At 33.3% G+C, this 22,820-nt stretch overlaps 2 protein-coding genes across 2 annotated transcripts in view; one reads left to right on the plus strand and one right to left on the minus strand.

Moving 5' to 3' along the window:
- The first annotated feature begins 909 nt into the window (after window positions 1–909).
- The window catches only part of LOC118739480 (cysteine-rich motor neuron 1 protein-like), an 88,390-nt gene continuing 66,479 nt past the window's right edge, over window positions 910–22,820 (plus strand). Inside the window, exon 1 of the mRNA XM_036470838.1 lies at window positions 910–1,620. The gene's annotated coding sequence lies outside the window, so the exon portion shown is untranslated. The remainder of the gene's footprint in view (window positions 1,621–22,820) is intronic.
- LOC118740205 (peritrophin-1-like) lies at window positions 15,498–15,916 on the minus strand. The gene is made up of 2 exons (XM_036471703.1): window positions 15,683–15,916; window positions 15,498–15,548 (listed from the first exon to the last, which is right to left on the minus strand). The coding sequence occupies exons 1-2, from the start codon at window positions 15,914–15,916 to the stop codon at window positions 15,498–15,500; spliced, it is 285 nt and encodes a 94-aa protein (XP_036327596.1).

Raw genomic sequence — 22,820 nt, forward strand, 5'->3', positions numbered from 1 at the left:
AGTATGTATATATATTTTCAATCAGCTGAATTATTTTCCGCCAGTTAAACAGCTTTGCAGCTTAAATTAAGAATGTAAAGTTAGAGAACTAGAAAGTGAAAGTAAATTTTCTTGGAGGAAAAGTATCTAAGTAACAGCAGAAAAAAATACCAGAATAATTAGCATGAAAATAGAATACTTTATTATTATTCAGACAACATTCTTCAAACACCAAAATATGCCTGCAGAAACGTAAAGAAATAATTAATGTGGAGTACAAATGAAAGTAAAATTAGTCGAGACAACAAAAAATTTTGTCTGTACGAATTGCCCCACTTGAATGCATATGAATAATTTAAACGCCATGGTTTACGTAATTTCGCTGTTGCTGGTCTCACAACTACACCAGGAAAAACCCAATGTCTGCTGGCGAAAGAAGTAGGGGAAGAAGAAGCACAACTAGAAAAATTTAGGCAGGCACAATACAGGCATACAACACGCTGCAGCAAAAAGTGCAGAATTCAAAAGCAAATAGAAAGGCATCCTACAATACTACGCTACCAATAAAGTGCTAGCAAGTTGCTTGCGGAACAACGTCAGCAACCAGACTGAAAACCATATTTGGGAAAACTTGTAAAATAAAGGACTTTCCAGGATAGCCAGCCGGCAAAAGTGACACAACAAACACTAGTGTTGCAAGGCTTGTAGGACTCTAAACTCTACAGAAAAAATCCAGTCTACAAAAATTCGCGGCGAATAACGAGGTATAAAACAGTTGTTAGGCGCATGCGCGGCGAAAAAAAGTAGGGATATTTTTGCAATCAACTCAACCAAGGCTGCAGGAACACACATAACTATGCAACTGGAAACTCATACGGCACATAAAACCAACGGGTTGCGAATGCCGTACGATTCAGTCGTTCATATAAAATTGACGCGTACGGTTAGCAAGTGGCAAGTAAATACGCGCGCGCTCGATTCCGTTTGTGCCACATGCGAAGTCGAATTCAAAGCCTAAAAGCAGCAAAAGCGGAAGTACGACGGTGTAGAAGTAGTAAAAAATAACGCACGCAGGCCGTGAATGTGTTTGTGATGATGGTTGAAGGAGTATGAAATAAGAAAAAAATATGCTTAACGAATATTAATGTAAGATAACCGAAAAAAGTGTTGCATACTATGTTGAGGAGGCCGAGTGAAGTGTTGAGTGCATGGGGCGGAGAAAAACGTGGGTGGAAGAGCATATCGGTTATGTACTAAGTGGTAAATGAAGTAAGACATTAAAAAATTCATAATTTATGTGCAGAATGTCGCAAAAAAATATGTGTGAAGCAAAAAAACTATGTATGTATGTACTTAGCCTACATATAGGCGCTCGCATACAATTTCGAAATTTTGTAATACATACTTGTATATTAGAAAATAGCTACACAATATAAATACAGGAAAAAAGCATTTTAAGTTTCACTTGCAGCGAAAAAAAATTGTATACTAAATACACATATGAAAAAATCGATGCAATGCCGCAAAGTATGCAACTAAGTGGCGTACAAGTTGAAATAACAACAAAATATGTTCCCGTAATGATTGATGGTACTGGGCAGCCCAGCTTGCTGCTGCATTGACCACTCTGTGCATGCGAATGTAAGTACATACATAGTTTGTAGGACATTCAGGTATTTGTGTTGGCAGCAGTTCGCAACAGCTGACTGCGCATAAATGTATGTTTAGTTATTGGAATTAGGTAGCATATAAGAAAAATGTGATGAATGACATTTTGGGAAAGGGTACTCAATGAGCTATTGGGTAAGAGAGATATACTCGTACATATATGCCCTGCTGAAGATTTTGAGAGCTTAAAGAAGTAACTATTGGACGGCAAACAAGTATTGTGACACTTTGTTGTTGTTTTCGTGGTTTTATATCGTTCTTTTACTAGACTTACCAGGGATACTAACATTGATGGTTACGAATAAAACAAATTATTACAAAGGTGTGACCATTAAGTCAAAGCCCCGTCAGTTACATAAGGCAGAAGTGCAGCGGAGGTAATGGAAAATAAGACTATGTATCAATGGAGCTGAAAGCCAATGCAGCAGCCAGCAGGCATAAATTTGATCAAGTTATCGTTTTTTTATGTCACAGCAAATCAACAGGGTCCAGAGGAAACGTGAAGAGCAACGGGTATGGTACAAAAAAAACATAAAATTCAGTTAAAACATGGAGAGAAGTGAAACTTCGCTGCGTTCGGTTGGGAGTAAATGCAAACAGCGATGTGACGAAAAAAAAATACAATCGTTGGGCTCTAATTTCATACTGCTGCGAGTGTGTAAGGGAAAATCGACAGAAGAAAGGAGGTGGTTGTTGGGCATGACTAAGTTTACGACTAAGAGGAGATTCGCATGAAATAAAGATAATGATTAAGATTAGGATTGAGATTAAGGTTAAAATTTAGTTAAAGATTAATTTAATATTTCGATCGCGGTTAGGGTTAAGATTGAAATGAGATTAAGAGTAAGATTGAGATTAGGATTAAGATTAATATTAGGATTGAGATTAAGGCTAAAATGAAGATTAAGATTAAGATTAACTTTGAGACTCAAATCGAAGTTGAGACTAAGATTGAAGTAGGGATTGTGATTAAGATTAAGTTTAAGGTCAGATTTATTATAAGTTACTTTAAGATTAATTTGAGATTTCGATTGAGGTTGAGAGGTTGAGTTGGGGCTAAGATTGAGATTAGGATTAAGATTAAGAATAAGGGTATGATTGAGATTCAGGTTAAGACTTAACTTCAGTTAATGATTAAGATTAAGTTTAATTTTGAAATTGAAATTAAAATTGAGGTTTAGATTGAGATTAAGTTTATTGTACAGAAAAATGCTCATATAATATGATGAGCTAAGTAATAGTTAACCTTATTAAATTCACTAGTGCGTGGGATCTACACACAACCTATTTTTAGATACAAATATGTATGTATGTATGTATAGCTGTATTTGTCTTGACACTGATGTGTCGGCTGCATGGGTGATATGATGAGGATGTGATTTGTCATTTCGTTTTGCAGGTTTTTTTTTTTTACTGGCGGCACACTGTCAATTTGCTATATTTGACATGCAAAAACAAAAATAACATGGTGTGTTTATCGAACATTTCAGTATATCTGTATGTTACACGCATTTTTTTTAACAATTCTGCGCTTCGCCATTTGCACGCAACCACAATCAGCAACATTTTGATAGATATGCACGTTTTCTGCATAAAAAATATGGGCTGCTGCTGTTTGCATGCCTAAGATTATGCTTATTTGTCACCAAAGCATCACGCAAGTAAACATGTCATTCCAAAAAAATCAAAACGTGACGTTGAGAGAAACATGTAATGCGGAGAACTTCGAAATAATAAATTTTCGAAAGCCAAATGATGAGGCGGGAAAGAAAAATATTATAAAAGCTGTAGTTTAAGAAAGAAAATTTATATTATAGTATTCAGCTGTTAAGAAAAACAAAACATTGATTTGAAAACAGTTAAGAAATATGCATCCATCGAGTCGGTTTGCCGCACTCAAGAAAGAAATGCTCATATATTTTTTTTTCGTGAAAATTTGCCGCAACGCCAAAAGTACAAGCAACAGGAATATGTATGAAATATATTTTCTGTGCTGGAAACTAATAATACATAAAAGCTTAAGGAACACATTTAAAATAAATTTGATTGAAGGAATAGTATGAGGTAACTTATGGAGGAATACGCGTATGTCTCCAGAATTACTTTTTTTGCATTCGAGGCATTATTTTTAAAGTCGTAAAGAAATGATGTCATGTCACCAATTCGCTTAAATTTTTGTATGGCTTCCGTACGTGAAATAAGATAACACCTATTCGAGAATTCCCGTTATTCTGACTAATCATGCTCATCGTAGAGACTTCATCTTAACGTCATTTTAAAACTAAGGAAACGGACTTAAATTTTTGTATATAAGATGCTTATGATTTCTCTTATGCTATCTTAGCTTTATTCAGTTAAACTTTTTAAAGTTTATTTCCATAGTTTAGACAGTTAATTAAAATATTTCTTTAAGACGAGATGACATCTTTTTTTTACGAAATCTGTCCGACTTAAAAAAGAAAGCCACATATGTAAAAAAATTCAATAATATTACAAAATGTCTAAAAAGATCACTTTAACCGATTTCTATAAATATTTTTTAAAGGAAAGGCGGTATCTCAGAGGTGGTCCCACACATTTGGTTGAAATCCGATCATTGGATCATTAACAGTACTCTTAAAATGTTATATGAGAATTGAAGTCGGTTTTGTTTTATGCTTAAAAATTAATTGTTTATGTACAAAGCCATGCGTTTATAATTTTATTTTTGGTTAAAAATACCCATATATGTGGGGAAATAAAAAAAAATTAACGCTACCATTCACATACATACACTCATACACTTGTGGTCAGCTGATTAAGTTAAGTGACATTTTCACCAGTTTTGGTTATACTTCTTTTGTTTACAATTTTTTTTTATAAAAGTCTAGCACATTACATAAAAAGCTCCACATAAATCCACATTTAAAATTCTTACAAAGATTTTTAAAATTCTACAAAATTTTACAATTACACTCAAAAAATTTAAACTTTTATTAAAATTTTTTAGAAAATTTCAGGTATGCAGTTTTATAGTGCATTAAATAGATTAAAGTGCAAATTTTAAAACGCTAGAAAATTTCGTTTATTTTTAATATATTTTCTTTTTTTGCTGACAGTGCTAGGCATTTTCCTCCATACATACATATATGAGTAATTATCGAGCATACTTTATATGGGAGAAAATGTTCAAAAAAGTATTAAAAAATAATCCGATTTTCTAGCGTCTTGAAATTTCCGCCTTAAATTTAATGGGCTACAAAATTGCATGCCTAAAATGTTTCTAAAAATGTTTAATAAAAAGTTTGAAATTGTTGGGTGTAATCCTTAAAGTTTGTTTAATTTTTATAATTTCCGGAAAAAATTATGTTATTTTAAATTCAAATAGCCTGATAAATTTAAAACTGATTTGTGAAATCGAGCATACAAGTCTTTATTAAATGCAATGAAAGAGTAAGCAAATATAATGAAATATTTAACTGTTCTTCTGTCAAACAAAGGTGTAGGTAATATGAAAAAATTGTATTATGTATTTAATTTTTTAGATTAACAGTTTTATTTTAACTGAATATGTACTCATAAATGTTCAAAGAGAAAATTTCTGCGGAAACAAAATTACAGTCCAGAAAAAGTGATGACAATATCTGCCTTTTCAGAAGTTTACACATTAACTGCCAACCGATCTCATGGAAAGTCTCTTGAGGTTCAAGTGCACATGAGCATGACAACCTTCAAAACAGATTATTAAAATTCTTAGCAAGCTATAAAAAATTTTTCACGCGTTAGCTACTCAGCTTTAATTACAACAGCAGAGTCGTAGTGCATATGTACATACAGTATCGGTCATATCACACATAGCACGCCATTTCAAAGTGATATTGTGTGCCACTTATGTTTATTTATTTATTTTTAAAAATTTTCAATTAAAATACAGTTCTTTCACTAACAAAACCCATATAAACCCAAGTTTAACAATTTGTAAAAAACTACAAAAAAGTGCAGCAAATTTTCACCTAAATTTCAAACTTTTTTCTCGGAAGTGTTAGAATTTTTCTGAGTACACAGTTTTATAGCCCAATCAATTTTAGTCTGATAATCTGCAAGTTTCAAGTGGCTAAAAGTTACCGTTGATTTTTTAGAATTTTTTTCGCCAAGGGTGTTGCGGTTTTCTTCCATATACAAATAAATTGAGTGTATTCATTATATGGAATCCAATGTGACAAAAAAAATCTAAAAAATTAACGGTAATTCGTAGCCACTTGAAATTTGCACATTATCAGACTAAAACTGCAGGGGCTAAAAAACTGCGTACTGCAAAAAATTCTTACACTTCCGAGAAAAAAGTTTGAAACTTAGGTGAAAATTTGTTGTACTTTTTTGTAGTTTTCTACAAATTGTTAAACTTGGGTTTATATGGGTTTTGTTAGTGAAAGAACTGTATTTTAATTGAAAATTCTTAAAAATAAATAAATAAATATAAGTGGCACACAATATCACTTTGAAATGGCGTGCTATAGATATGACCGATACTGTATATACATATGTATTTTGGGAAAATCGATAAGCGAGCTGCAAAGCAGTCTGAAAGAGTTATTGCACAAGCTGGAGTGAGTTGCAAGGCTTTAGAATATATGTTTGTGGTATTCAATGTGCAAAATTATTAGCATAAAAGATTAAATTCCTCAATTTTACAATTAATTTATACACGCTTCATGCTAGAAGTGGTAACGGTTATGTCATGCTTGAAAACACGCATTTTAAACTTTTATTACAATACACGTATAAATAAGATATTTTAGTTAGTATTTATGGTAAGGTACTGAATCTTTGTACGAAGATATATTAAATCAATTCCATAATCATGGAGGAGGGCTGGCATCTGATTCTTAAATTAAGAGCATTATTTATTTGATGCTTGTATTACATATGAGTGTCAGACGAAAAAGCCTTAAAAAGGTTTTATGTTTTAAATATTTTGCCACCTGTTTGAAAAGTCTAATTTAAATTAATAATTCGCATACTATTTGAAGTGTCAATCGGAAAGTTATTTATAAGCCTTTAGTTTCAACATTTAGAATATAAATGAGTTGTTTTTCAAGGGCTGCCACCTGTTTAAACACTAAATTCAATTAATTTAAATGAATTATAACAATATGGGTTTAAATCGAAATAATAAGACTGTATTTCTAGGCTACACGTTAGAGGGTTGTCACCTATTTAAAAAAAATTTTACTTGAATTATTGGAATCAGATAATTGTAATATGAATCACAGCGTAGGTGTCAGATTATAGAAGTTTAATAAGGTTTTAGTTTGAAAATACTTTGAGAATTGTTGCCACCTATTTGAAAAGTCGAATTTAAATAAATTATACACAAGTTGAAATGTCTAACTTCAGAGTTTTTGTTTTTAGAAATCTTTACTTCGAACATGTAGAATCTTTTGTGGTGTTTGAAGAGGGTTACCACATTTTTGAAAACTAAATTCAAATAAAATTATTTTATATGTTAAATGAGTTATTACCATATGGGTATGAATCAAAATGGCCTTGAAAAGGATTTATTTTTGAGCTAAACATAGCAGGGTTGCCACCTGTTAAAAAAGTCAAAGTCAGCTTGGAATATGGGAATTAGGAAATTCAAGTACATATGCATATGTACAATGTACATACATTCTACATAAGGATATATAAAAATATGGGTGTCAGATGAAAAAGATTTAACAAGGTTGCCACCTGTTTAAAAAGCTGAAATTAAAACTAATTAACAATTTGAATGAATTATTAAAATATGGGTATCAATCTAAGTGGTTATAAAATGTTTATTTCTTAATTAAATATGGGAGGGTTGCCACCTGTTTAAAATTAAAGCTGTGCTTGAATTCAGGGAATAGCTTTATTGAAAATGAATCACAAGAAAGAGGTTTAAGAAAAATTTAGTGTGAAAAATATTTTGAAGGGGTTAAAAATAATTTGAAAATATCCTATGTTTTTGGCTGATTTAATGTATGTTGAGTTTTATTGAGATAAATTACATCCACTCAGCGAAGAGGTATATAAATACATATGAACATAAATACTTTCATACGTTAACATATTCATATTTATTAACTTTTTATATGCTCGGAAACAAGTATGCTACTTTTACGCCCCAGCAGAAATCAAAGCAACGTTCTGCTTGATGAAGATTTCAAGGTTGTTGCTGAAAAGCATTAAGAGCTCATTGGCGCTCATACAGAAATTCGAGTTTCTTTAATTACATCCACTCTATTAAACAAAACATCAAAGAAAGTCGCATAAAATTAATATATTTCGAAGATAAGAAATCTTTGTGAGCGCGGACAAAAGAACAAAGGTTGAAAAAATGTTCAAAAAAAATAATATCTCTCTGGCATTAAATAAGCTAAGGAACCCTTTCTGTGCTTTTTAATTGCCAAAAATTTCATATGGTACGACAGTTGCTGATGAATCCTTGTCAAGTAATTTTATGAGGAGTATAGTCAGAGTGTTCGCGATTCCGAGATATTAATAAAAAATAATATTAAAAAAAAAATTATAAAAAGTAATGCTTATACATATGCATATATGAACATTAGGATGGTCTAAAATAAGTAAAGTCGGAATTTTAATGCTCTCACCCCCTAGGATTGTTCTATATCGAAAAAGTATACCCCGATTTTTTTATTTCGAAATCAAAAAATATTTAGAGGCCGCTCAAAGCTCTCAAAGTTTTCCATGTATTTAATATGGGGAAAAAATAACTTTTTGAAGAAATGGTATAAAATTCTTGAAAATCAATATTTTTTGACCGGAGAGCTTTGCTTCTCTTTAGGAGACTTTCACTAGGAATACCCAATTGTTTATTTAATAATTTTTTGCCCCTAAAGTTTTTTTTTTATTTTTCCTCATTGCATTTTCTGGGGGTTTTGGCGGATCTATAAAATATAATTACTATGAAAAAGTGGTTAGTAAATAATTGGGTATTATTATTGGGAATCTTCGGAAGAAACAGAGTTTTCTGATCCAAAAATATTGATTTTCGATAATTCTATACCATTTCTACGAATAGTTGTAAATGAAAAAGCATACCGATTTTTTTATTTTTATTTTTTTTTTTTAACTCGTATTCTAGTGTTTTACTTATTGAATTAAAAACTCTTTTCGGACTGTTTCTATTTACCTACTCAGCCATAACTATCCAACACCTCAAAAAAAGTCATCGGTGGCATGCAAAAGACTGATGCCATTTGACTAAATTCGGCAACAAAAAAGTAAAAATTTAACAAGAAAAGTAAAAATTGGTTTTAGTTTTTTTCTCCGATTTCAATTAAGTTAACACTGGTTACCATTTGCAGAAATTTATTTTGAGGATTTTCAAATGTCGCACGCTGGGTAAGCTGATGTAGCAACTTTTATTGAATTATAGCCTCATCTCTGTCTGCCCATTTTTACTCATTCTCCTAGCATCGCTTTATACGCTTTTCATTTCAACATAACATTGTCATGTCCTCTCAAAAGTCTTCAAACACATCACTCGTTCTGCCTATGTTGTCATGTGCCCTTTAAAAAAATAAAAACATTTCATCAGGCACCACACATACATTCGTCAGCACCACAAATACATCAAGTGATGCCATAAAAAATGATGCACACTACCGGTGTTCGAAGTATAATTGGCTTTGTTTTGCGAGAAATAACATTGCGTAAGTTTCACACACACACACACACACACACACAAAATAAATAAAGAAAAAAATACCAAAGATACCAGCACAAAATTCAATACGACGACCCTTTTTGTCAGGAGGCATTTCTTCATAGCCATTTACTGCATTTGAAAAATGATTTCAAGCCTCCCCAGTTGACACTTAGGGCACAATTCTATTAAAAGCAGATAAGCAATAAAGTAGACTTTGAATAGGTTTGTGTGCGTTTCATTTTTCGCTTAGCGGTTTTTGTTACTAAACTATTCTTTGTACATTTATTTTCTTATTTTCTTTTAACACTTTTGTCCCTCTGGTGCCGATGTGCATATAAATTGGCACAGAATGCTTGTTTGTTGGTTGTTGGTTGGAAACCTTTTTGCACTTTGGTTGCGCAAAAAATTGTTAAATCATTACTCATGTGCAAGTAAAGCAGACAAAACAAAATAAAACGAAAGAAAAAAGCACGCTTTGAAAGAATGATGATGAAAAACTGCTTAGAAGTATGGCCGATCGTTGGCATAAATTCGATTTTGATGGTCGCTGATGGCAGTTGTGGCATGAACAAAGTTTTCTTTTTAGTAAATATAGAGAAATGTGAGATGGAGAATAATTTATGTCAAAGTTTACTGGCTGCTTTAAGAGAAGACGCAAAGCACGGAAGAGTGAATGAAAATGGTTTTATTTAAAATTGTTCGAATTTCTTTTTTTATGTAAACAAATTTTGTATCGCTTTTTCAACTGCCTCTCAAACAAAAAGTAATTTTCATTTTCTCTTAATAACACTATCCAACACCGACAAATGCTATATAAATATTGCACCATGCGATGGTAAATTTTGTACTTAAAAAAAATCAATATATTCGCAAGACTAGGGGACAAAAGTAGTACAGCAGTTTTTTTCACTTACGAAAGGATTTTTTAAAAGGACTTCGAAATTTCGAAAATATGACTAATTCAAAAAATTATTTAAAAAATCCAGTACAATGTAGAATAGGAATATTGGTTTCAAATAAAAGATAAAATTCTGTAGAATTAGAAGAAAATTACACTATTTTGTGCATAAGGATTAATGGGTATGGAAAATGTCCTTTTAATATTTTGTCCCTGCATATCTTTGAAAACTTCCAATATTTATTTTTGATAAAAAAGATATGTGTGAGGACTAATATACACACAAACACATCCGCGAGTTTCGTCCTTCAAACCTTGTTAGCTTAAAATGTAAAATTTATTAAAAGGGAATTTTTATTACATACCTTTTCGTCCTTGTGAACCAAAAATTTTTTTTTTTAGTTTTCACTCTTTGATTTGGTGTCCATATTGTTATTATACATAGTACTGAATTTTTTAAAATAATTTTTGGAATTAATCATATCGTTGAGACTACAAAGCCCTTTAGAAAATCCTGACGTAAGAGTGAAAACCCAAGAACGCTGTTTTACTATATTTGTCTCATAGCGTGTTTCGACAGTTTTTGATTTTTGTCGCACGGTGTTATGAAAGACCTAACCTGACCAACTTTGCTGAAGACAGTGCTAGTCTAGAGGGTCTGCGATTTTTTGTTAAGATTCTAGCGTTAACTAACTTCCTAAAATAAGGGTCAAAATGACCCATAATTCAACGGGTTAAAGCGTTAAAAACTCTTAAAAAAATGTCCTGATAATTTCATATGCATATGGCACTTTAGAGATAAGTAATCGATTTATGCACTATTTCTGGATTTGTACCCGCTTAGATTTTTAGTGGTAGTAGCCGGCATGGAGTCGAATAATTTTTTCTGATTAGAAAAGGCCTAGTAAAATTTTCTGCTCAACATCTTTGTTCCACATTTTGACCCCCGTATCTGTCACTTTCTATTATGTAACATGAAGCCCCCTTAAAATAAGTGTCTAAAGTATAATTTACGTGTAGAGTTAGAGCGCAAAAATGTTCTACAAAAAAATGCTCGCCACATTTTACTGAGGTCAAAGGTAATAAATTGTAATTTAAGTCGTTTTATGCAATATAATTTTTTTTTTTACTTTCGCCTAAAATGTCAAAACCTTAACATAAAAAAAAAACTCAGATCCTCTGGGCTGTACTGTCTTCGGAAAAGTTGGTAAGCGCTACATACTCTTTCATAAATAGCATTTAGCGTTTGTTCATGCGTGTTGAGTAACATTTTTATAAATTTGTTGGACTTTGTAAATTGAAAACAGCATAACTGTAAATAATTAAATATTGATTTATTCTTATTCATAAGATAAGAACTATGAATAGACAATTTTGCTTAAAGAAAACTTCAGATAATTTAAATTAGCAGAAATGGAACAAAAATCAGGTATGTACCTTCACATCACTCATACGCCCTGCCTCCCGCACAATAGTAATCAGCTGGGCGTACTCTCACCCACACTCCTGCACTTTGAGCGCATATTTTCTGTTTAACTAAATAGTAATTTGACATGTTGACATATTGACATACGAATATAGGATTTGTTTTATTTGGGCACATAAGTGCTAATTAGCTACAACCACCAATAAAAGCGATTAACAAAACCGAGTGATAAAAATGTAGAATAGAAATAAGTGAAAGTACATTGAATATATTTATGCGTTACTTTCGTGTGTTTCCATATAGGAAGAAAAAATAATAACAACAAAAAATAATACAAATAATAATAAATATAAAAGAATGATAACAACTGAAATTATTACTTACAGTTTTGCTGTCATTCAAACGAATGAGGGCGTTGTAATAGAATGTGGGCGGGACGAAAGCAAAAATGTGTTGTCAACATGCGATTGATGATATCGTAATGTAAGAAGGTTAAACTGAAATAGGGTGACCAGATGCCCTGATTTATCAGGACATGTCCAGATTTCAGGGTCGAATCAAAGTGCCCTGACTGATTCGTCTTTTCCCGCCTAATGTCCTGATTTTTACAGAACTGACCTTTTGTAAACTTGTTATCGTGTAAACATATCGCTAGATGTTCATATATGTATCAACATAGTGACATATAGATGTTAAAGCTGAAGCTCAATAGCAGGTTTTTCGGGCGTTGCAGCTTGCGGCACTCAAGCTCTTATAACTGAATAGAGCGCTTCTCTCTTGCAAGTGTTCTGATTTTTCCTTCGACTCATCTGGTCACCCTTAAGCGAAGTCAAGTGAATATTTTAAGTAGCTTGTAATGCTTGTATACATTATTATTGCGTACATAAATTTGAGTACATGAGCAAAAAAAAAATATCAATTTATGCATACGCGTGCTCTAGTTATTCATAATTTTATTGAATGCGTATTTACTTGTACACGCTTGTGTAGTTTTGTATGGACATACTTATATGATAAATAGATTATCAATATCAAATTTTTCGTTAATAAGGTTCACTCGAATTTAGAGAAAAATATGGAGATACTTGTATGGAAGTTCTTATTCTTAAAAGTAAAAACGTCAGAGGGTGGCAGTAGTATAATTCCGCTAATAAGTCGTTAAGAGGACATAAAATTGGTAACTGGCGAGATGGAGAGTCACTAAAATGACACTAACCGTGTAAGCATATTTTTCCTGTTAAATTAATTACTATTCACAGAACTATTCGCTGTACTTTTCATCATACCTTGTCAAATTAGGTTCGGAGGTAGACAAACTGGTTTTGGAAAAGTAAAAAACTCTCACCCCAAAACTAACTAGCTGTCATGTAATCCAACTATTATTATTTTCTCGCTGAGTTATAATTAAAATGTTAGTAAAATCTAATTACTCCTTAAATAACCGTAATTTGTGGCTTTTATTTGATAAATCCAAAAAAAAAAACATTTATTTTTTATTTTTATCTAAATAAACTGCAAATAACAATTATTTTTGGTTTTAAAATTATATATCTTAGATAACAGTTAAAGAAGACTTTTATTTATAAAAGTCATAAACAAAAATCAGTCATTGACCTTTGTTTTTTAAATCGTACTTATAAAAGACATTTGTATAAGTCGTAGTAAACTTTTGTTTCCCAACACCCTCTTAACTACGAAAAATTTTAATGACTCTTATACGAATGATTTAAAAAATAAAAGTCGGTGACTGTCAAAATGTACTGAAAATGTGATGAGCTAGGGCATTTTTGAAACGAATTCTGAAATAGAGCCTTCTTCAACCAAATTCCGTAATAGGGCGTTCTTGAAAAGTTTTCTGAGGTAGGGCGTTTTCGGAACTGGCTACCGAGATAGGTCGATCTTCCACTCAGCAGTCGATATATCCTGCATGAATGATATAAATCTGTGCCTATCGAGATTTAGCTTCACTCAAAATTTTTAAGAATTCTTCCCCAATGGTACGAGCTGGGACAACGAACGACCAAAAATCCCGGTGGGAAGCAATAAATATTTAGTGGTCTAGACTGACCACGGCGTCAGAGCCGGACTCTACGGCATACAATCCAGAAGGCCCCTTTTCATCTGCATGAGGCCAATGAGCTCTGTCGTTCAGATCGAGGTGTAGACCTTTGAACCATAGCCGTGCAGTATCTATGTAGAAAGTGAGGCGACCAACAAAAACATCTGCATACACCCTGACAGCAGACTAGCGCTCCTCACTCGTAAAAAAATGTTTCCACTTAATCACTTATATCTTACGAATCAATGGAACAGCCTTATGCCGAATAAGGCAAAAGAAAGCCAACAAAATTCTCTATAAACCATGTATATATCACTTTTCGATAGGCCTAATAGTTTCTAAGAAATTAATTAAACATTCCAAATTTTCTGTTTTTTTTTCATGCTTTGCCAAAATTAACATCCCTGATGTTTGTATGTAGTACTAAATACCTCCCACTTTAACAAGCTGTTGGAACAAATTGGATAAGAAAGTTTTAAACTATCTACTCACTCTCTTGATTAAAATCATCAGCACTTAATCTATCGATTAACAAGTTGGACTACCAAGTATGACTGTCAGCACACATACACACTTAAACAACTCACACACACACTTAAACAACTCATTCCTTTCTTATACTCGTACTTAATCAATGCAACCCTTGCACGTCATTTCAACCATTCTGCTTTTATAACTGCATAAAAGCTTTTATTGAGTTTTAAAAGTTTGAACTTTAAGCTCAATACTCAACAATTTATCAACGAATTTCGAAACGTTAAACTTATACAAATAGTTAGCTTGCAATAGTTTCTTTGAAACAATTCTGATAGAGGTAAAATATTTTAATTATGCAAAGCGATAAGACCGTTAAGAAAAAGGAAACTGGAAACTAAAAGCCAAAATTGTGTAGACAAAGGAAAACTTGTGTGCGGATGAGTGGATGAGAGAGAAGGATTTGAGTGTAAAAGACTATGTGGGTTCAAATTGACGAAGGCAGACGTGAATTAAAACTGAACGGAAAATCTATTTTCCGTCAAGGGTCAAAATGGGCAGGTGATAAATTTAAAACTCACCGGCTGCAAGGTGCTTGTAAAGAAATGAGAAACAAAACTGACTACCACATAATAAACTGCAGTAATGACTGCTTCAGCTGTAGGCGGCATCGTGCGAAACTGTGCATTTGTCAAATAACAAAACACTTTGCAACTTTCTGATTTGCTTGCGCTTAACACCTCAAAAGTACATCAAAGTTGAAATTAAAGCGAAATTTTTTGAGAGTGGAGATTGATAAAGGAGAAGTGAATGGGTGATGATGAAAAGGTGAATGCAAATTTTAATTAACTTAATTGAAATGTTTTTGGAGATGAGTAAGTGGAGTTTTTATTTGTTAAGTAATGGATCCTTCTTCTTCCTATTTGGCACAACCACTATTTGTCGGCTTGGGCAGCGATCAAAAAACTTCGCCAACCGCCTCTCTCCTTTGCGAATTTGCACCTTTGCGGGCGCCTTTGCGGGCGCCTTTGCTTTCGTTATCCGCCAATGGGTATTTTCACTGCGGCGTCGTTATCTATGCATACAATATGGCCAAGCAAGCGTAAATTTAATTAATTGATTAGAGTAATTTATTTGTGAAATAGTAGCGAAAAATCCTTGGGTTAGAAAATATTTAGTTTTGGAGTTAATTATATATTTTTTTCTCTACTTAAATACAACTATGAATTTAGTTTTACTTTTACAATATTTACAATATTTACAATAAAAATAATATTGTATTTTTTTTATTTTTCAATGATTTTCTATGTTCGACTTATTACTCTGCCAGCTCTAAGGAGCACTTGGCTCGAGATGGGAAATCACAGGCCTGAAAAAGAAAAAAATCAAACAAATTTAAACTTCATTTTGAGTTTTAATTACTCTTTTAAAGTGGGTAGCCTACAGAGATGCCTACAAATTCATACAAAGCCAACATTCAACATTCGCCCGTTCTTTACTCACCATTAAACGCTTGCTGTAATGCAAGCCCTCCGGACATTTATTCACTCTTGGTTGTCCGCGATCGCACTTGTAGAATATGCCACAGTTGCTAGGCGATGGTATTTGCACCACAAAAGAATTGTCGGACTGGTTTCGGGGACATACGATACCCTCCTCTACAGCTATGTTGGCGGCATTGATGCTGGCAGCTGCAACTAGCGCAGCGAGCACAAAGAGAAATACGCGAAATTTCATTATGCCAACGATTCTACTTTCATCTGTGTATAAAGCTTATGTAAAAACCAACAACTATCTATAAAATAGGAGATAGCGTAGTTGCTAGTAAAATATTTTATTTGGAATGCGCCATGTGAACTGAGTTGGCGAGCTTTTATACCAATGAGTATCTAGTATAGTCTTCGTATTTAAAACGCAAAACATTTCAAATTTTATAAAAATGTTATTGGTGGCAAAGATATAAAAAGTATGCTACACATGTATACTTGAATACATACAAATAAATACAGCGCCGCAAACTGTTTTCTTATCATTTGTGTACATTTTTTGTACTTCCATTAACTTCGTTTTCGTTTTTTTTTTTTAATGCAGTTTGCATTCTCACATTTTATTTTTAAAGTTGTTGTTAGATGTTAATGTTTTTTTTATTAATTTGCAATATTTGATACTAATTTCACACATTTTGTGATAAAACACTTACTTGCCTCCAGTCTTCTTCATATCTCAGCCTTACATCTCGCTGAAGTCTTCTGCTAGCTCTTATCGATTGTGTTTCTGTTTTGCTTATTTCTTTTGCCACTTGAATTCAACACAGTTTTGCAATTTTTGCTCAGCACATATTTACTTATAAATATTGAATTTATTGGCGAATATTTTTTTTTTTTAATTAAAAAATTCTGGTTATCAAATTTAATGAGGATATGTAAATCACATTTTCGCTCATTTAATCTACATAAATCCTACTAAATAATATTATAAATATGAAAGTTTTTGAGTGAGTGTTTTGGGTATGTTTTTTGCTCTTTCATGCTAAAACGGTTAGATGTATTTCAACAAAGATAGCTTATAGTCCGAACTAACATATATAGGGGATTCATAAGACGTTGTAAGCAGCGTAAGTCTTAAAGTGGAATGCATAAATAGCGACCAAATGGGTTTTTGGGGCATCCGCTGGGTATATTGGGAGCAAATTATATATTTTTTATCAATTTAAAAACGTTTTTGTGTTGTTAATAATAATAAATTAGGCTTATACATATGATAGTGTTTGGCCAAGCTTCTCCTGCGATTTGTGGCGTGCGCCTTGATGCTGTCTTACAAAGGCACCTACAGTTTCATGCCGACTCCGAGCGGCTAATTTATTTTTATGAGAAGCTTATTCATGGCAGAAATACACTCGGGGGTTTGTCATTGCCTGCCGAGTGGCAACCGCTTTTTATTTTGACATCATCGCTACAAATCAGAGCATAAATACAGGACAATTTTTAGCAAAAATTTTTCTGTTTACATAACCAGTATATACGGAATTGTCCATATGCTCCCATTATGATATTTCTGCTTCTCTTTAGAGCCGCAAAGAAGGTGCTGTAATATTTTCCTCTCGTTTTTGTCTCTGCAGGTTCTAAAGAAGTCGTTGCAGGCGATGCCCAGCCTTCTCGCTTGGGAATTAAACGCCAACGCCCGGTAGGAATCGCAACTAACCTTGCACCGTCCGATCTGGGTTGTACACGGGCCACGTGAGTTTGGATATATGGCAGCCTGCCGCCGTGTCCCACTTTGAATACGATTTAAGAAGGTTGTGGGGAAAGATATCTCTATTTATATACCCAAAGCTGACCATATACTTAGTTTAAAGAGTCCTTCCTATACTCCTTGCTTCGTTTCGACCTTATTGTAAAAGAATGGCTATGCACTCGCCTTGACTTAAACCGCACTTGCGAAATTAAGCAGATGAATTGATCTTCTTAATCTCTTGTATTCAGAGTAAACGACTGCTCCAACTCCGTGATCCATTTTCGAACTGTTCAAACTCCGCCAAAACTGTTGCTTAAATTAGGTCCCTAACAATCCAAAATCGAAATTTCTTGCTAACTTGTTTATTTATTATATTTCTGCTTCATTAAAAATATGGGGCAATAATACTGTAACCAAAAATAAAGCCAAACTTTGACGTTCATATATTTAAACGTTTGAAGTATACGATTTTTTTATGACTTTGAGCACAAAACCTGGAAAGGCGACTGTGCTAAAGGGTTTGTCTAAGTGGTTGTTAAAACCCGACCTCTTATTAAAGGATATACCAAGATATTTAGCCTCGTCGAGAACCCTCAAGTACTACATTTCCAGGTTGTGAATATCTTTAATAAATTTAAATAAACAAATCCGAAATATTCTTAGCAAAAATCGAGTAAAAGTAGCAGAGAGAGAGGAGAGCAGCCAAAAAGCTCAGCAAACACAACACGTAATCATTGAACTGGAAAATATGCAAACGAATTTTAAGGTTAAAGGGGTGCCAACAAAACGTGTAGCAAGCGATTGAAGGAAAATCTCGCGTTGATAAGATTGAGATACCTAAATCACGTAGAGAAGGCTAAAATTAAAGCAAAAACGTGAGTGGAAATAATCAGAATGACAGGCAAGAAATAAAATAAAATCACAAAAAAACTTGTAGTTTCAAGCAAAGCAGGAGTAATGGAGCGAGAGGAGCAAGGGATTGACTAATAATGAAAGAGATGTGCTTGAAGTGAAATTTAACATTTACACAAAGCATACACAGATACACAAGTAAGAAAGGAAAATCGCGAATATCAGCAGACGGGAAGGCCAAATTAATGCAGACTCTTGGGTTGGGTATTGTAGCTGAGTAGATTTGTTTCTACATAACTGTGTCGCCGCCATTCAACTTACATTCAGAGTCCATGCACTCATCAGCGATAGCTGGCGCAATTGTGAAGCAGCAAGCGTAAAATTGTTATTATACACGAGCAGATAAAATTATACATAATAGTGAAACAATGTTTGGTCGTCGTCCACCATTGGGAAGAGGTCGACTGCCGCGCACTTGTCATGGCGTATGAGTAGACATAAAAGCAAAGAGTCAGTGTCCGTCAGAACCAAGTAGAGAAGAAGAAGAAGAAGTAAAAATGTGCGCATAAAAGAAAAATTAATTCGTGAAATGCATGGAGGGGCAGTTGAGCTATGAACCAGCAAAGTTGAGTTTAAAAGCTAGCAGCAGCAGATGGCAGATGAAGGAGAATGAACGAGTATGAAAATTCTGTGTGCGAAAGTGAGAAGCGCGGCCGGCCAAGCAGCATTGGCAAGTCAGCACGTCAACAGACCATGTCAGCAGACAACAAAAGCTGTGTTAGTGTTATTATATACTAGTTGAAACTAACCATTGCTTAGCGCGTAAATTCAACGGGGTTAAGTGAGGGAAATATGTACATATGTATGTATGCATGTGGCTGTAGTAGACATGCATAGAATTTATGCGCAGATTAATTCATGGAAGTCAGATAGTCATGCTTACTCGCTAAAATATGTACATTCACTAAACTCTTTATCTGCGCTTAGTTCGTTGTGGACAGTAGTGACTGGTTGAGTGTAGACGCACTGACGCACTGCAAAATGAATAGGAAATACTAGTGCGGTGAGTACACCCTCGTAATGGGTTGTATTTCAAAGGCAATATTTTTAATGAAAACGAGCACGAATAATGACGGTGGTAAAAATAAACCAGTAAAAGTATGATAAGCAGAAAAAGTTGAATTTTAAATAATTAAATGAAATTTATAAAGTTTTTGCGTAGTACCACATGTCGTATGTCCAATATTAAATTCGTAGAATTATAAAACCGAATTTCTAACAGTTATTTCTGTTTAAAGGGCTGTTTGCAGCTCTCAAGATTAAGTGCAAGAAATATTTTTCACTATTTCGTTTTGCTTGAAAAGGGACTTTGCTTTTGCTGTACATTTTCTTGGAGAAATTAATAAACGAGCAATTTTGATAGAAGAAAACTTTTTTAAATTTCTTGATCGCCTTTTCATATGAATTTTTCGTTTGTCTGGCGGAATTATCTCGGTTTATCAGAGCTTTTCTAAGAGTCCAATTTTAAATATATCTTGTTAAAGGACTAACATAAGAGTTACCTTTGTGTTTTTTTTTTTAATAAAATAAGTTGAAAATTGTCTACCTTAACTAAATGCATGCAGATATTTTCAATGACTTGAAAGACGTAACCTAGAAAATTGATTAAAAGCAACCCGGTCTGGGAGAACGGGGTGTGTATTTGTGTCACAAGGAATCACCTGTGTGAAGAAAAGTGAAATAATTCGACACCTTTTGCAGAAATTAGTGTTAAGTGTCCATTTTTAAATGCCGTTAGGCGTCTAAATTAACTGTAAATTAGAGTTTTGCTTACAAATTTTGAGTCTCTAGAGAAACCAACATTTAAAAAACTAACAAGGGCTTTTTTTATATTTTTAGGATTTTTGATTACGAATCCGAGGCCTGATTTTAAAAATTCAAAATGGCGGCCAAAAAAAATAAATATATATCACATTCGCATGAAATGTTTTCCCCGCGGGTTTTATGGTGGTTAATTACGAATCTCGAGTCAAATTGGCTGACCCAATATAGATACATAGTAGCCAAAAAATTAAAATCGATTAGAGTCGCTTAACACATTACAATCGCGGGTTCTTGGGTTCTTGAGGTCACTGACTATGAGCCTGAAATCAAATTTTAAAAATTCAAAATGCCCGATGCATATTAGATCTATCATTTTTGACTGAAAAGTTAGATTTGAACGTACGTATGTACATGGCGTATGAGTAACATTCTCATCTCGTCTGAGTAACTCATACGCCATGTACATACGTTTGTTCGATTTTAATAGACGCAGATTATAAATTTATTAACACCAAGCTTTCTCCGGGATTCTTAGGTACATCACAGCTGGACGCGACAGTTGCTTCACCACTGGCAAGCTGTCAGAGGAGGACTAGACAAACTATTTAGTTACTCTTAGGGCTGGTTTCTCCAACTCAACTTAACTTATTTTAGCCATTTTTTGGACTTAGAATAAGAATAAGCTGATTAAAATATAGGCTAATTTTTGGCCTAGCCTAGATGGTGAAAATGAATAAGTCCACAAGATTGCTAAACTGAGTTAAGTTGATTTGGAGAAACCTGCCCTTAGGGTATGTGCACACATGTGAACGATTTTTGTTTCCGAATCGATATCTGTCTATGTTTTTGCTTGTGTCAGTACCATTTTTAGTATTTTTTCATGAAAATCGCTCTAATATAAAAAGGAGTTTGTCAAAGAGGCAAATTGAGTTCAAGATGGCGATTAGAGCGACACCAACGCGAAAGGATAACACCTACAGCAATTTTTTCAGAAGCGTTTTGGAGCTGAAAAAAGGCATTTTTTTATTTTCAAGTTTGGTTTTTAGTTTTTGAGCTTTATGACTCTTACCTTCTTTATACCGAAACATAAAGCGCTTTGACCCAGTTCGCTGTGATTGATTCAAAACGAAAGCATAAACCAAATTTCAATACGCTCAGAAATGTAAAAGTTTAATGACTCGATTTTGCTTTCAAATCGGTGTTTTATTTCTCACATCGGTTAGAAAACAAGTATAAATACATCACTCATTTGACGCGTGGTTTTCTTTTAACAGCCCGTTTTAAATTTGAATTATTATTATAATAAATCGCGCAAATTAATTATTATAGAAATATCGAAAGAAAACCACAAATTATGTTTACTTTTGAATTCGGTTTCAGCGAAGGCACTATAAAGACACAGGTATAAGCTTTTGAAAGAAATATGTGTTGAACCAAATCGTTTTATTGTAAATGCGGTTCTTACATTGGTATAAACAACGTATCTGATGCGAACAAAAAATCATAACTATTTTATCCGGTTTTTATTGAAGGCCAGCTTTGTGATATTGTTACGGCCGATTCCATGCAAAAAGCTCTACGCCGCTTCGTCAATTTGAGCTCCAGCAGCTTCGCTCCGCCCTTCCTTGCTTCGCTCGGTACCGCTCGGCGTTTTGTTGCACCCTTAGAATCCTCGTTCATATTGATTAATGGATTGATCGTATTTGAATGGAGATAAATGGGGAGAACCTCATAAATTCCAAGTTCAGCTTTAAGTATAGTATCCAGCTTTTTTAAAAAACAAAACCAAACATATAAATAACGCTCAAGAATTTTTTGTCTATCAAAAATGCTCTTGAGTATGTATAAAAAAATTTACGGCAGCGGAAAAATAATTTTTTAAGCGACAGAATTAATAAAAAATATTTCTTCGGATTTTTCTCGAGAGCTAGAAACTATCCTTAAAGCAAGTGGACATATAGATAGCATATATAGAAATTTTAATTTTTTTTTCAAGCGCATTAAAACTTTTCGCGAATTTGTCGAATATAATCTACATTTCATATGGCGGCTACTAAACTACGACTGATTAACTCCCCTTTCATCTTTTTCATTTTGTATTTATCCTCTTTTCTTTGGAAAGGTTTCTATCCAATAGCATTCTAGAAATTAAATGTAACAAAATAAGTTTTTATAGTTTTTTTTTAAGTTTTAGTGTTGTGACTATCCCGCAGGTAAAAGCTCGCAGTTCTAAAATTCAGAGTATATGCTAAATGTGATAACCAGAATTACTTTTTAAAATCAAAACCAATCTTTTTTGTTTATGTTTCATTGAAAAGGTAGGGAAATAAGTAGTTTTAACAATTTTTAAAAATTTGTGGTACCCTGTCAAATATATCCGGCAAGCTATAACTTTTTAACGATAAGCTTTCCACGAAAAAAAAATTTTGTTTTCGTCTTCAGTGAGTTGAGTTTTCCAGATATACAAAATTTTAGATTTTTAGCTGACCGTAAAGTTTTTTCGACACTGAAATGGTTAAACTATTTTGTTATTGGTCTCAGGTCACCGAAAACTACATCTATACTTATTTAGAAAAAAGGGTTTTTAAGAAGCTGCAGCCAGGTATAGAAAAATTCCTTAGGCTACAAGTTTTTAGCTTATAAGCAAGGGAGGATCGGAAATTTAGGTTATGCGTGGATCGAAGGTTGCCCAAAAACTCTCAGCGTAAAGCATAACAAAGCAATTTGAACT

Source organism: Rhagoletis pomonella, unplaced genomic scaffold (assembly GCF_013731165.1).
Source record: "Rhagoletis pomonella isolate Grant_MI unplaced genomic scaffold, Rhpom_1.0 Rhpom_scaffold_00005, whole genome shotgun sequence".
Taxonomy (NCBI): domain Eukaryota; kingdom Metazoa; phylum Arthropoda; class Insecta; order Diptera; family Tephritidae; genus Rhagoletis; species Rhagoletis pomonella.

Excerpts from the sequence above, each read along its gene's own strand:
- LOC118740205 (XM_036471703.1), bottom strand. The coding sequence starts at position 15,916 with ATGAAATTTCGCGTATTTCTCTTTGTGCTCGCTGCGCTAGTTGCAGCT. Across the intron at positions 15,549-15,682 it reads ATTACAGCAAGCGTTTAATG|GCCTGTGATTTCCCATCTCG; the intron begins GTGAGTAAAGAA and ends TTTCTTTTTCAG.